The sequence below is a fragment of the Motacilla alba genome, chromosome 3 (genome assembly GCF_015832195.1).
Source record: "Motacilla alba alba isolate MOTALB_02 chromosome 3, Motacilla_alba_V1.0_pri, whole genome shotgun sequence".
NCBI lineage: Eukaryota > Metazoa > Chordata > Aves > Passeriformes > Motacillidae > Motacilla > Motacilla alba.
The window spans coordinates 25,535,993-25,549,323 of NC_052018.1; the positions used below are offsets into that span (position 1 = coordinate 25,535,993).

Consider the following 13,331-nt stretch of genomic DNA (forward strand, 5'->3'; position numbering starts at 1 on the left):
AAGGAAAGTGTTCTATCATCTGTTTGCAGTGTCCTGGCTATGTTTACAGAGACTGCTGTAAATTGGAAGGAGGTGAGGCGGATGAATGATGAATTGTTTCAAAATTAATTCAGAAAAATTGGCTTACATTAGCACAAATATACTTTCTGGCAATTCTTTCCAGCTAAGCAGCTTTATGAAAGTCTGCATCTGCATTTTTCTGTGGTACTTCTAAACTCCTTCAAGTTTCCTGTAGAAATTCTTAGTTCAAGTGGTTTGGTGCTCAGTAGTAACAATCTGGGTTGAATAATATGGCCTGAGATAATTCTAAAAGTGGATGTAAACAAGTCAGAAAATTTATGGCAAATGGCAAGAATATGCCAAGTGTGTACTTGAACAGCAAAGCTCTGCATGCATGGAAATTTAATGCAGAATTCCCTTTGTAAATCTGTGCAAGTTGGCTTTCACTGACTGCAATATCCTAATTTCTGGTAGTCCTTCCCTTTGTTTTTTTGCTCAGAGCTCCACTGTCAATCGACCAAGCATCTGCAGCTGTACAGAATGCACTGGCTCATTTAATTGTCGACTTTGCTCCAGTGAGAATGAACTGCTACATGCCCCAAAATGGTCATAGCAGCTCTCAGATTGTTCCTGAGACAGAGGGCTTCATTCACACTTCTAACAGGCCTGGGACCTCGGGGCTTGCCTACACAGTAAAACAACTGCAGCATGTACAGGCAAACCCAGGGCTAGTTTTAATTAGCATTGGTAAGAGCAGCAGTAAAGACACAGAAGCACAGGTTCAGCAGGTGTGAAGTAAGGGGGCAGCCTACTGTGATAGCAGACGTGTATTTTGATTGAAAACATACCCTGAAAAGTCAGGTTGGCCCATCTTTATTGTTATTGTTGCAGTGCTGGGGAGACTGCAGGCTGGTTTTGGTTGGCTGGCCTGAGCCATGGATGCATTCTTCAGCCATGTCTGGGAACTGTTGTGTTGCCAGAAGACCTGTGCACAAGGAAGGTTCTTAACCACCAAATGGTTTGGGTTGGAAGAAGCCTTAAAATCATCTAGTTCAAGCCCGCTGTGGAGCAGAACATCTCCCACTAGACCAGGTTGGTCAGAGTCCCATCCAACCTGACCTTGCACACTTCCAGGGATGAATCATCCATAGCTTCTCTGGACAACCTGTTCCAGTGCCTCATCACCCTCACAGAAAATAATTTCTTCCTAGTAACTAACCTAAATTTCCCCTCTTTCAGCTTGAAAATACTAAATTCCTGTTGGTGAAGGCAGGAAAATAATCCTGCATGGCATTTCTTGGGTGTGGACTTTCTCTTTGATCCTGTTCCATGACAGCTCATGTGTAAATGTTAGGGTATGTGACAAGGTATATTTGTCAGGGTTTGAAATAAGGCAAAGCTGGAACTAAGGTGCTATTTAGTCGTGTTACAATTTAGTCGTGTTACAATTTGCAGTGCTTTTGGTGTAGGTCATCTCTCTGGCTCTGGGACTTCTGTGGATACATCAGATGTCTGAGACCTGGGAAAGCTGCTCTTTCTGCTGTCTCAAGGGACTGCGTGCATGTGAATGAGACTTCTGCTCATTGCTCTGTTTTGCAATCAGCACCCATTTTTTACAACACTGTAGTTTAAACAAGAGACAGCCAGTGTTTTCACTGCTGTGATGGGAATGCAGGAACAATGGGACACACCCTCTCCTCATGTTTTTACTGGTGTCCATAGCCAGAGCAGGGCTGTGCAGTCCTTCACGTGACCACAGATGTGGGGAGATGGGAGAAGACAGGGATGTTAGCATGGCATCACCAGCAGTCCTGATCACGCTTCACCACTGATGGCAAGGAGGAGAATGAAATATGTGCTTTGTTTCAGGTCTGGGGGCCCTTCCTCCTTCTTGCCTCCCTGAAGGACCCAATTCCTGCCCTTTGTGTCCTCAAAATTCCCCCAGCTCAGCTGTGAATCACTTTCCTTCCTGCAGGGATAGACTCCAATCTTTCTAGACCAACTAGTTATTATTTTGGAAAAGTGATACCAATTGTCCCTTTACATACCTCAGCAAAAATAGAGGGGCTGGGAGCAATCTACTCTAGAGAGCAAGAAAAGCAGTTTTCAAGGTCCTTCCAAGCCTCTGAAAGGGAAAATATCCCAGTTTTTACAGGCAATAATTTCAAGACTTGTCCTGGAAGACCATTTTTGCTTTTAAATTTGCATTTTGTTTCCACAGTTTTGCTATTCTTCCTTCCCATGTAAAGTGTTCTTTTGCTGTAAAAGAGGTTAAGTCAAGTGTGATGCATTTGGACGCTTAGAGCTGTTCTGCGTCTCTGATTCAGCTGTTGTAACTTCTACTTGTGTGGAATTAAACCCCTGTTCTTGTGGAGAAAAAAAATGTTCAGAGCTGTTCAGCTACTTTGATTTCTACTTTTTAAACCCAATCTAATCATGCTTAATAAATTGGCATGGGAAGAGTAGAAGGATCCCAGGAAATAAATGGTAGCAAACTATGTGTCATGGCTACAAATGGATTCTGTTTGGGGTGGGAAATGGTTTTTAATTATCTTCTGTAGAGAGATGGATGGAACATTTGTTCCAATGAAGTTATTTCCATGAGCTCGTATTGCAATAAGCCTTGCTTATCCAACCACCTAAAACAAAGAAAACTCAGGCAATTAATTTAATGAGAGTACTTGGGACATGATATCATTCTGAATGGACGAGCCTGAGAAAACAGCTATTTTGAATCACAGCAGGATAAGCATACAAAACAGTATCCCTGTGCAACAAAATCCCTCTTAGCAGGGTGCCAAAAATGGGTCTGTTAGAGCCATGGGGTATTTGCCCAAACCTTGTCTTTTGGGATAAGCAAATTCCTTTTTAAATACTCACACTAGTGGCAAATAAAACTTATGTGTGAATTGAATTGCTGGTGCTTGTGAGAGAGAAGGTGCCATTTCATACAAGCAAATTAAATATGTTCTTGGGACAAGTCATTACTAGATGTAGATCCACTACCTTGGCTACCATGAAATAGATACATCTTTTCTCTCTGGCATAAAAAGAGAACATAAACCACTTTTCTTTCCAGTAAGCTTTTTTGTAGAATCCTACAACAACAGCTGGTGAAACAGCTGCTTTTCTGCAAGTAGTAGGGGGCTCTTGCAGTTGGCAGGAGAAAGATGCACCATAAGTAGCAATATCCAAAATCCAAAGTACTTTTTTTTTTTTTTTTTTTAGGAATTCTGTTCAGGTTCTGCTTGCAGTAAGGATTGTCTCTGGTTTTAACTTTTTTCTCCTTTCAAGCTTCTGGATTTTTAAAGCCCTTTATTTTTTCTCCTCCCGTTTCTTGCACTTTCCACTGTTTTCAGTTTTGTAGTTTACTGTTTAATTAGCCTTAAATAAAAACAATATTTGGGTAGTTGCGGGCTTCTTGTTTTCTTTAATGAAAGAGCAAACCAGCCAAACAGACCAGTTCTAGAACACAAATCCTCATACCAATAGCTCCCATCTCACGCAAAGTTAATACAGATATTGAAAACATTATTATTCCTGCCGTAGCTTCTGGCTGAACTGCAGCCAGAGCTCATGCTGCTTTTGGCTGGTCCAGGTTTTGTTGCTTTTGTCACAAAGGGGAATGGAGACAGGAGCAGGACAGCCCAGGGTCTCTCTGTGCCCCAGACGGCGACAGTGAGGAGCAGAGGCACCACACGGCTGCCGTGTGCCGGGGTGTGCGGTGGCCGGGCACCTGCTGGGGTGTCGGTCCCAACAGGGGACACTGGGCTGCTGCGGCCTCGGCCCCAGGCGCGGCTCAGCCGGCCTCCAGGGCTGGTGCGGAGAGGGCAGAGACAAGAGAGACAGGGAGCTCCTGGTAACTCAGCCAAGGGGCTGGAGAATCTCTCTTACCAGGAATGCCTGAGGGAGCTGGGTCTGTTCAGCCTCGAGGAGGAGTGACAGAGGGGACCTCATCAATATGATTACGTACCTAAAGGATAGGTGTCAAGAAGATGGAGCAGCCTCTTCTCCGTGGTGCCAAGTAAAAGGACAAGAGACAATGGGCAGAAACTGATGCACAGGAAGGGAAGTTCCACCTGAACTTCATTACTGTCGAGGTGATCGAGCACTAGAACAGATTGCCCAGAGAGGTTGCGGAGTCTCCCTCACTCGAGAGGGGCAGGAGGTTGGACCAGCTGACCCGGTGTGGTCCCTCCCAGCCTGGCCCGTCCGGGGCTTGTGCTGCCCCCCGGCCGAGGCGAGGCGGCCCCGCCGCGCTGCGTGAGGCGGCGCCCGCGGGCCCGGCGCGGGGGCGGGGTGGCCGCAGGGGCCGGCGGCGGGGCGGCTCCTTCTTTGGCCATGAGCGAGGTGCCGGCATTCGGCCGCCGCCGCCGCCTGCGGGACGCGGGGAGGGAGCGGCCGCAGCGAGGTTCCGCCGGCGGCAGCGGCGGGTGGGATGGCCCAGGCCAGGATCAGCGCCAAGGCCAGCGAGGGGGCGCAGCAGCAGCCGCAGCAGCAGCAGCAGTCGGGCGGGCAGCTCCGGGGCCGCTTCTACCGCTCCACCTCCATGGCCGACCGCTCCAGCCGCCTGCTCGAGAACCTGGACCAGCTGGAGCTCAGGTGGGGCCGGGGCCGGGGCCGGGGCCGGGCGCTGGGAGGGGGCCGGGAGCCGGCCGGTTCCGAGCCGGTGGCTCCGCACCGCGGGCCGGCGGCGGGCGCGGAGCCCTCCCCCGGCTGGGGCGCGGGGGGGGCCGTGTGAGTCTTCGCAGGGAAGCGAGGGAAAAAGGGGTCTCCTCCACGGGGGGCAAAGTTTAAAAATGGGAGCTGCTGCTCTAAGGTGAATTAGCGTGGCCTGGAAATACACGAAAATAGGAATATATATATATATATAGGAATGTATGAAAGTAGACGTTTTTCAGAGAAAGCGCGAAGGGCTGCTCAGGATTTGTTACCTTTCAGGGTATGGGGAGCCTTTAGCAGACGGGGATGTGCTCTGTACGAGCCCGCGGTACATCGTGGCTGTCGTCCCACCCTGTGGCCCCTATCCCGCACCTGCGGGCAGGTGTTTTATAAGAAGGTGCAGGAAATCCGAGGATAAAACGTGGTGTCATTCGGGCTCTGGAAGACTCTGGCAAGCCTTTAAGCTGAAGCTGCAGTGCTGTATGCTGGCGTGTGAGGCTTCTTGTCTTCCAAACCTCCCTTTGCACTTACTGGTTCAGCTGTGGATGTTCTTGTTGTGTTCGTGCCCACCTCCTCTCTGAGGTGTATTAAAATGCCTCACTATAAAATGTGAACAGCATTGCCTTCTGCAGCTGAGGCATGTATTTCCAAAGTTATTGTAAATGCTATGTGAATTTCTTCATTGCGCCAAGACGTGTCCCGACTTTTTCTGCTACTTGATGTTCCCTAAATAATACCATTTGACTTTTTTCCCAGTTTGGCCTCATGAGAGATGATACCTTGCCTTTAATCATCTTCCCTGTCCTCTCAGCTCTGCTAAATTACATAGTGTCCTTTCTGAGGTGGATGGATGTGCAGGATGCCACTGATTCACCTCCTCTGGTACTGTTTCAACACACCCTTTCCTTCATTACAGCTGCATATTGATCAGCAGCTTTCACAGAACCACCCAGAATGTTTCTAGGACTTTCCTGTAATTAAAAGAGCTCTGTGGGATGCAGGAGTTTTATTTCCCCTTTCTGCCTGCATTACTTTGCATTATTCAGGAGTGGACTCGATGTGCTGTTATATTAGCCTTTCACTTAGCTTGATTAAATCTCCTTGAAGTCCTTTGCAGACTTCTCTGAATTTGACTAAACAAAATCACTGTCTGCAAACAAGTCTCACTGCTTACATCCAGGTCTAGGCGTATGATGAATATATAATCCAAAAATTAGCATGAGAATATGCAAAAATGTGTTTTAGATTTGCTGAGTGACTCTGAAACAAAGCAGACAGTTTGGTTAGCCAGCAATTAAACCCTCAATTAAACTTCCCAGTTTGCTGTGGTTCTTTCAGACAGCCATAATTCTAAATGTGGAATAGTAATGAGAAAAAAAAAAGTCTAATTTGATCAAAGTCACTCAAGTCTTAGGTTTTTTTTCTATTCACAACTAATCAACATGCTTCATTTCAAATTTATTTGAATGACAGGAGGAAAAACTTCCAAACTTTCTCCAGCTTGTTTGGTTTTGCTATAGACCCTCAAGATGTTGCTCATAAATACAATAAGTGAAAATTTGTCAAACTGAACTATAGCCTTTAATTAAAACCCTCAACAATCCTCAGTTCTCAAGTTGCTTAAGGTACACTGAACTGTGAAGCAAGCTTCATCCCTCTGGAAATCACAGGCTCACAGAATGGTTTGGGTTAGGAGGGACCTTAAAGGTCACCTCGTTCCAGCCCCCTGACATGGGCAGGGGCACCTTTCAGTAGACCAGGCGGCTCAAAGCCCCATCCAGCATGGCCTTTAACACCTCCAAGGATGGAGAGTCCACAACCTCTCTGGACAACCTGTTCCAGTGTCTCACCATCCTCATGGTGAAGAATTTCTTCCTGATACCTAATCTAAGTCTACCCTCTTTGAGTTTAAAGCCATTGTAAAATGCTCCAGTTGGAACAGCCTTTCTTTTCCTCCCTTTTTTCCACTGTGAGAGCTTCTTTTCCAATAGTAATGGGGTATTTTTGTACCTCCCTGATAGGTGTTGGCAGAGGGGATTTCTTCTGTATGGAAAGGAGCAGGGAGGGGGAATCAATTTGGGAGGGAGTGCCTGAGGCAGAGGTGGCGAGGGGGGCAGGTGGCACATTTGCCCCTTGTAAGGGCTTGGACCTTCGTGTTGCCGTGACTGCCAAGATATCTCAGGAGCAGCTGGAAGCCAGACCAGAGGCTCTGTTTATGAGTCACTGCGTTCGGTTGGTTGTGTTAAGTGAAAACACAGTTTTAGGTGTGATGATACATGAGGTAAGTCAGATTCTTGCTGGGTATTTTTTACCTTCATTTTTTGTACTTTTTATCTTGTTCTTTGGATCAACTGTGTTCCACCACCATTCATTTCAGTGTTCACAGGACTGCTTACCTGGAGTGGACACTCAGCTGAAGGACCTGAGGGTGCCAGGGTGAAACCCCTTGTTTTGTCTCCCTCCAGTGTGCCTGACTAGCTCCATTTCAGGAAAGAAGCTGCTCCATCCCTCAGATGTTTCTTATTTGCTTTGAAAATTTATCTGAACCTCCAGCACGTGGGCTTTAATAGTGGGCTGTTTAAGTCAGTCAGTAGTGTAAAGGACAGAGTTATTGCAGCTGTCCTAAGAAAGCGGGTGTCAAGTTTCTCATCTGGAAACAAAAGCACAGCCTGGTCCACCTGTTTCTCAGGGGAATGCTCTGCTCATATAAATGGCATGTAGCAAAAAAAGGCATTGCTCAGCTAATTGCTCACAAACAGGGAAAATCAGAAGTAAGGAATGTCTTTTTCAGTGTTAGGTAATAGATGGAATATTTAGTTGATGTTCAAAGCAACAAATACAATCCAAGTAAAAATATGAATAGGAGGTTTTCATCTCTGAGGAAAAAAGACTGTACTGCTGCATCAAAACAATTCATAATTGGGCATAAATATGAGTATTTTGTTTCTTTTTTCTTCACCTTTTATTCATAGATTGGTTGTTTTTTTGAGACTTGGATTGTGTTTCCACCCCTTCCCACATCCGTCACCTCTGTTAGAGGTTTAAATTTTCCAACAGTTTTTTTTGGGTCCCCCACACAAGGAAAAGAAAGATTTATAGAAACCTGTGAAGTTAAGAAACCATGCATTTTAGGAAAGAAGTTCTGAGAACTGACTGCATGGCGTGATCCTGACACATTATTTTCCTGAAGTTGGTGTGACTGGTTCCCATTTTTTTTGTTGGTTTGGTTTTTTTTTTTCCCCACTAGAGCACTGTCCTGAAATTACCATCTCCCATTGTTGCGTGGCACTCTATATTGCAGTTTAGGAAATGGTAAAAATAATTCTGAAGTAGCAATTATTGCAAATAAAATAGTTCTTAAGATTTGGTTATATTACCTTTAGTAAATAAATGTCAGTCAAAGCTCTAGTTGGAAAACCAGGTTTTTCTTTTTTTTCAGTATTTAACATTAATTCTGACAATTTGGCTTTTAGGTCCTACCTCAGATACCAAGCTGGCCTTTGGAAGCAGTGATATTTTAGGCATCTCTACCAATTCAGGATACATCCCTGCAATGCAGCTTTTCCACATTCTTCTTAGGACCCAGCAAAGCCTGTGGAAATCATGGACTGATCTATCTACTGAAGGCAGAACTTTAGTTTTTACATCAGTACAGTGATATACTGAATCTGATTTTAAAACACTATCAGAATTGAAAGTCTGCACTTCAGAATTTTAATTTACAACTTTCCAGCGACTAGTTTTTTTAAAAAGGCATGGCAAGGCATTTTGAAAATATTACTAGACTTCCTAAATTATAAAGTGGAGACATCTGAAGTATGAAATGACTCCACCTGCCTCATTGCTCTTACTAACCAGTCCAAAATAATAATTAAAAGTATTTGCACTTGGCATGAATTTGCATTGCATTAACTTTTCCCACTCCTCCTCAGAAAAAACATTAAAGGCAAGGCCTGAAGCCTGTGCTTTCACTGACAAAATTAGGTTAAATATTTTGTAAAACAGAATAATTTAGTGAGCAGGCTGCATGTGAAGACTGACTATATCCTCAAATGCTCCCGTTCTTCTGCTTTCACCCTCTTTTCTCTTACTGCTGTTTTCCTGAAGTTACCTGCCTTCAGCCAGCCTGTGAGGAAGGAACAGCAGCTCCATTCCTGTCCCAGGAGACGTGCCCTCATCTGCAGAGACAGCCATGAGCCACTGCTGTCTCAGGCAGTGCCCAGAAATGTTGAGTGTAGAGTACCTAAGAGACTTAACAATGTTTTGGTTTGTTTCCCCTTTTCTGGCCAGGTTTCATAAACATTTCAGGATAGATGGATGGATTCTCGTGATGGCAGGCAGACCTCCTGAGCTGTGCTTTGCAAGCATCTCGAACCGTCATTCAGGCTCACATGCTACTCTTACTTTTCTGTGCAGCCTGTGAACTCGGAGTTGATGGTTTTGCTGCAACTCTTGTAGCCAGTTCCAGCTTGGAAAGTCCTCTGCAAGCCCCTACCCTCGAGTCTCAGAGAAAAGCCAAGGGACTGGGGCATTTCCCTTTTTGTATCAGGTCAAGTAAAGTGTTGTGTTAGAGATCTCCAGTGTTCTTTTCCATTATTCAGCTGAATGCAAAAGCCCCCTCTTTGAAACTGTGGTGAGGAAAAAGACATGAATTAAGAAACTGGACTCAGATTTCTCATGGGACATTTTCACATTGTCCATGGCGAGCTGAGTCTGCACTTTTTGCCACAAGGAGAGCAGACTGGGGGCACAGAATCACACACCTTACCAAGACCCAGTAGTTACAGGGACAGCAGTTTCTGATGGACTTTCCCCTTGTCCTCACTGCATTACATGTGAGTTTCAGCACAGTAGCGGGACTGGAGTAGGGGTCTGGTTTCAGAAGGGACCGAGTTTCATGCGTCCTTGCAAGCCCAGAAATAGGAGCTGCTCCCACAGAAGCTTCCTCCCAGTGTGAATCACAGTGAGCATCATTCCAGGGAAAGCACCAGTGACAGTGGGAACAGGCAGTCCAGCATCTTCTCCCAGTGACCAAGGCACACCACTTGTGTTGGGGAAAGCCTTGTCATGTTAATAAAAGCGTGTGAGCTTTGTCCCACTCACAGGGTTTTCTCCTTTGTGAAAGGGGTTGTTTGGCGTGTTGCAGTTTTCTGGAGTGTTTGTTGCTTTGCAGGTGGATTCTGTGAGTTCTGCTGGCCTGGTGGTCGCACAGGGAGCTGGGGCCCCTTGCTGCCTCCATCTCTGCAGCTGCCACTCTCATTACCAAGTTCCCTGATGGGGATTTGCTTCCTTTCTCTCCTAGCTAGGCAGCTGATAATAATTGCCAGCTGCCTATAGGACTTCTGCTATGGGGCTGTAGTACCATCAGGCTCTGCATATCCAGATTAGCTACGGAGTAGGATAGAACAGCACTGTCAGTAAAATAAAAAATTTAAGTCTGATTGAATTGCTGTTCTTTCCATTTGCCCCTCCATCTGTTTGTTTTTTTAAATTATACTGAGTCTTGAAAAGTGAAGTTAAGATAGAGAAAGTCATGAAATCAGAGAGTCTGTCTCAGGATAACCAAGAACTGACTGCGCTTACTCTAAGCTGAAGTTTAAAACAAGAGTTCTTTGGAGCCATATAGGTGAACAGTTATTTTATTATTTAAATATTTTGTTTGGTTCAACCATGTACAGGGTAGAGGCTTTTCGTGATGCAGCATCTGCCATGGAGCAAGAGAAAGAAATTCTGCTTGAAATGATCCACAATATACAGAACAGCCAGGATATGAGGCACATCAGTGAAGGTGAGAAGCTGCTTTCCTGTACCCTCCAACTGACCCAAAGTCTAATCAGCCCATGTTTTAGGGAGCAGCTCTTTGTGAGCAGCACTCTGCTGCTGGTAAGGGTGCAGCACTGGAGCCAGCTGAGGTTGATGAAGTGTTACTCATTATCCTGAGATCTCCTCTTCTTGACTAAATTCATGCTGTTCAGGTGGATGGACTACCATGAACGTCACTACTGTGTATGTGAAAGCCTATACTCAGTTCACTGATACATTTTCAAAATCAAGATAAACATTGCTCTGCTGGGGGAGAGTCATTGATGATGATGATGATGATGACAATATAGTTGAAAATGATTTTGACTACTGGATAGCCATGAGTGCTACAAAGTGTACAGCCTGCAAGAACCTGATGATTAAGATCACTGTCGTAGTTGTGTGATTCATGGCTTTAAATATATTCCCTAAACCTGATTATTAGGTGCTTTAAATTGCTGGTTTATTGGCTCTTCAAGAGCCTACATATCAAGTGTGTTGTGTTCATGTTTTTGAAAAGCAGCTATACTTTCAGAAAATAGAAAACCAGTTTTTTCATGGCCTTTTATTATATCTAGTTTTCTCTTTATGACTTTCTGGAGTATTGTCTAAATCTCTCCTTAGAAAGGCACAGAAGTCCTTAATGAGCCAGTTCTGTTATTGAATGTTTCTTCATAATAGTGTTTTAATAAATGTTTTGCTTTTAAGTGACACAGCAAGCATTGTGTCAGCAGTGGAAAAACATTGCTTACTATTTTAGTAGAGTTTAATGCCTCATCTCAAATCAGATACTAGCGTCTATGAAATGAGTATGACTTGGGCAAATGGGAAAATTTTCTCATTTCAAATGTAAAAAATTTCTTCTTATTTCTGCCTTCTGGAAATCTTGTTGATTGTCACTTACTTAAAAAAAAATGTTTACTGCCAAGTTATAGCAGTTTGAGTGTCTCGATGATGCTATTTGCACAGGAAAGTATGTGCCTAATATTCTGTAACCAAGAATATTTTCTTGTTTTGAATTGAGGTGAGAGAGAAGAACTTAATTTGACTGCTAATCGCCTGATGGGCCGAACCCTGACTGTGGAGGTTTCCGTAGAAACCATCCGCAACGCGCAGCAGCAGGAATCCCTACTGCACGCCACCAAGATGATCGATGAGATTGTCAATAAACTCCTCGATGATTTGGAAGACGCCAAAATGCGCCTAATGTCACTTTACGGTGCTTGCACGTCCGACGTGCCAGCAGGACCCATCGATCAGAAATTTCAGTCCGTGGTCATTGGATGTGCCATTGAGGATCAGAAGAAAATCAAAAGGCGCCTAGAGACTCTGCTCAGAAACTTGGAAAACTCTGAAAAGTCCATCACATTGTTGGAGCATCAGAAATCATCTGTTCGGCAGTCTTGCAACAGCAAACAGGATTAACATATCCTCCTGGCTACTTCTGGCAAACCACAGGATGAGCAAGTGCCCATAAAAAGCACACAGAAGCCAAGAAAAGAATTCTCTGTATGAACACACACGTATATACACATCCACACGCACCAAAGTATCGTTGATTGCCAGGTGCAAGCATTTAATGGGTTTTGGTAGCATTGGCATTTTCTTTTGGCAACTGATAGCAAAGAATGCTATCAGTTCTTCTGTAGAGTTGATACTGCTCTATTGCAAATTGTAATTGCGCTTCTGCTCAACTGACAGAAACTGAAAATCTAGCCTTTCCTCCATTCTCCTGGGTTTTTTAAAGTTGTTTTGTCCTATCATGAGATTTCAGCTTTTCTCTGCTGTATACATAGTGTGTGAACCAGACTTTTGGGGACAAAAGACAAATTATGGCAATAAATCAAAAGAATTAATAAACCGTTTATGGTATTTTCATAAACAACAGAGTGTCCTACTCATTTCCATTTATAATTTTGCACTTTTTGAATATTTTGAATAAATCAATCACAGTACTTTCTAGAGATAGACAGCTACCTCCAGTTTATAACTGAGGAAATGAAAAGCAACACATATCCCAGGGATCACCAGCCAGGCTAGAAATGACCTGACTCAAAATCCCCCCTCCATGCCTGGTGAGCCATTCTGCTCCCACAAGCTCATTGTAGCTTTGAGATTGATGTGTTTTTTAGAAGATAATAGAAAGGGGAATTGTACATCAGCTATTACTCCACTTTTGCATAATCTGTGAAGCCACAGAGCAAAACATTTTGACTACTCACCAGGCAAACACTGTATTTGAGAGCTGTGTAGGATGGTACTTTGTACATCCATCATTACTCACCTTTGTGTGAGTGGTTTTTGGTTTGTTTTTTATCTTCCACCCTCTCACTCACAGTAACTGCTGTGCATCATCACTGAGCTCTGTGGCTCTGAGTCAAAAGTTGCAGATTTTAAGGTGTGCCTGGAATTTTGTCAACCCCTGCAGCCTGGCCAGTCTTGCAGTACTTCACCCAAGGCTGGCGGTGCCCTGAGGGGAGCAGGATGCTCTCTGGCTCAGCCACCAGCAGGTTAAAGTTCAGCTGAAGGGAGCCCAGAGGGTCTGAGTAATGCCACCCACCGCAGCCGCCTCAGTGGCAGTGCCCAGGATGTTACAGTTGGAGTGTCACACCTGGATGCTCTAAGGGAGCCAGCCCATGGTGAGACCCTGCAGCACATCAGGCTCCTGCACAGCCAAGTCAGGAGCCCTGTGGTTTTAAATGCCTTGAATGGCCTCAAGAGCTCTGCAAGAAAACTCAAGAGTTGTCCTTCTTGGAAACCTCAGCTGCTATGAGGCCACTGTCACTGCATTTAATTTGCAGAAATGGCACTTCAGGTGGGTGCTTCAAATGCAGCCCAAGTTTCAGCTTTGAGATTGTGAGAAGTTT

The 13,331-nt window shown here is 44.7% G+C and overlaps 1 protein-coding gene across 1 annotated transcript; it reads left to right on the forward strand.

Moving 5' to 3' along the window:
- Nucleotides 1-4,270: 4,270 nt before the first annotated feature.
- Nucleotides 4,271-12,324, forward strand: BAG2 (BAG cochaperone 2). Its single transcript, XM_038131004.1, has 3 exons — nt 4,271-4,602; nt 10,341-10,450; nt 11,489-12,324. Exons 1-3 carry the CDS (start codon nt 4,439-4,441, stop codon nt 11,887-11,889), a joined length of 675 nt encoding a protein of 224 aa, XP_037986932.1. The 5' UTR covers nt 4,271-4,438; the 3' UTR covers nt 11,890-12,324.
- Nucleotides 12,325-13,331: the final 1,007 nt, after the last annotated feature.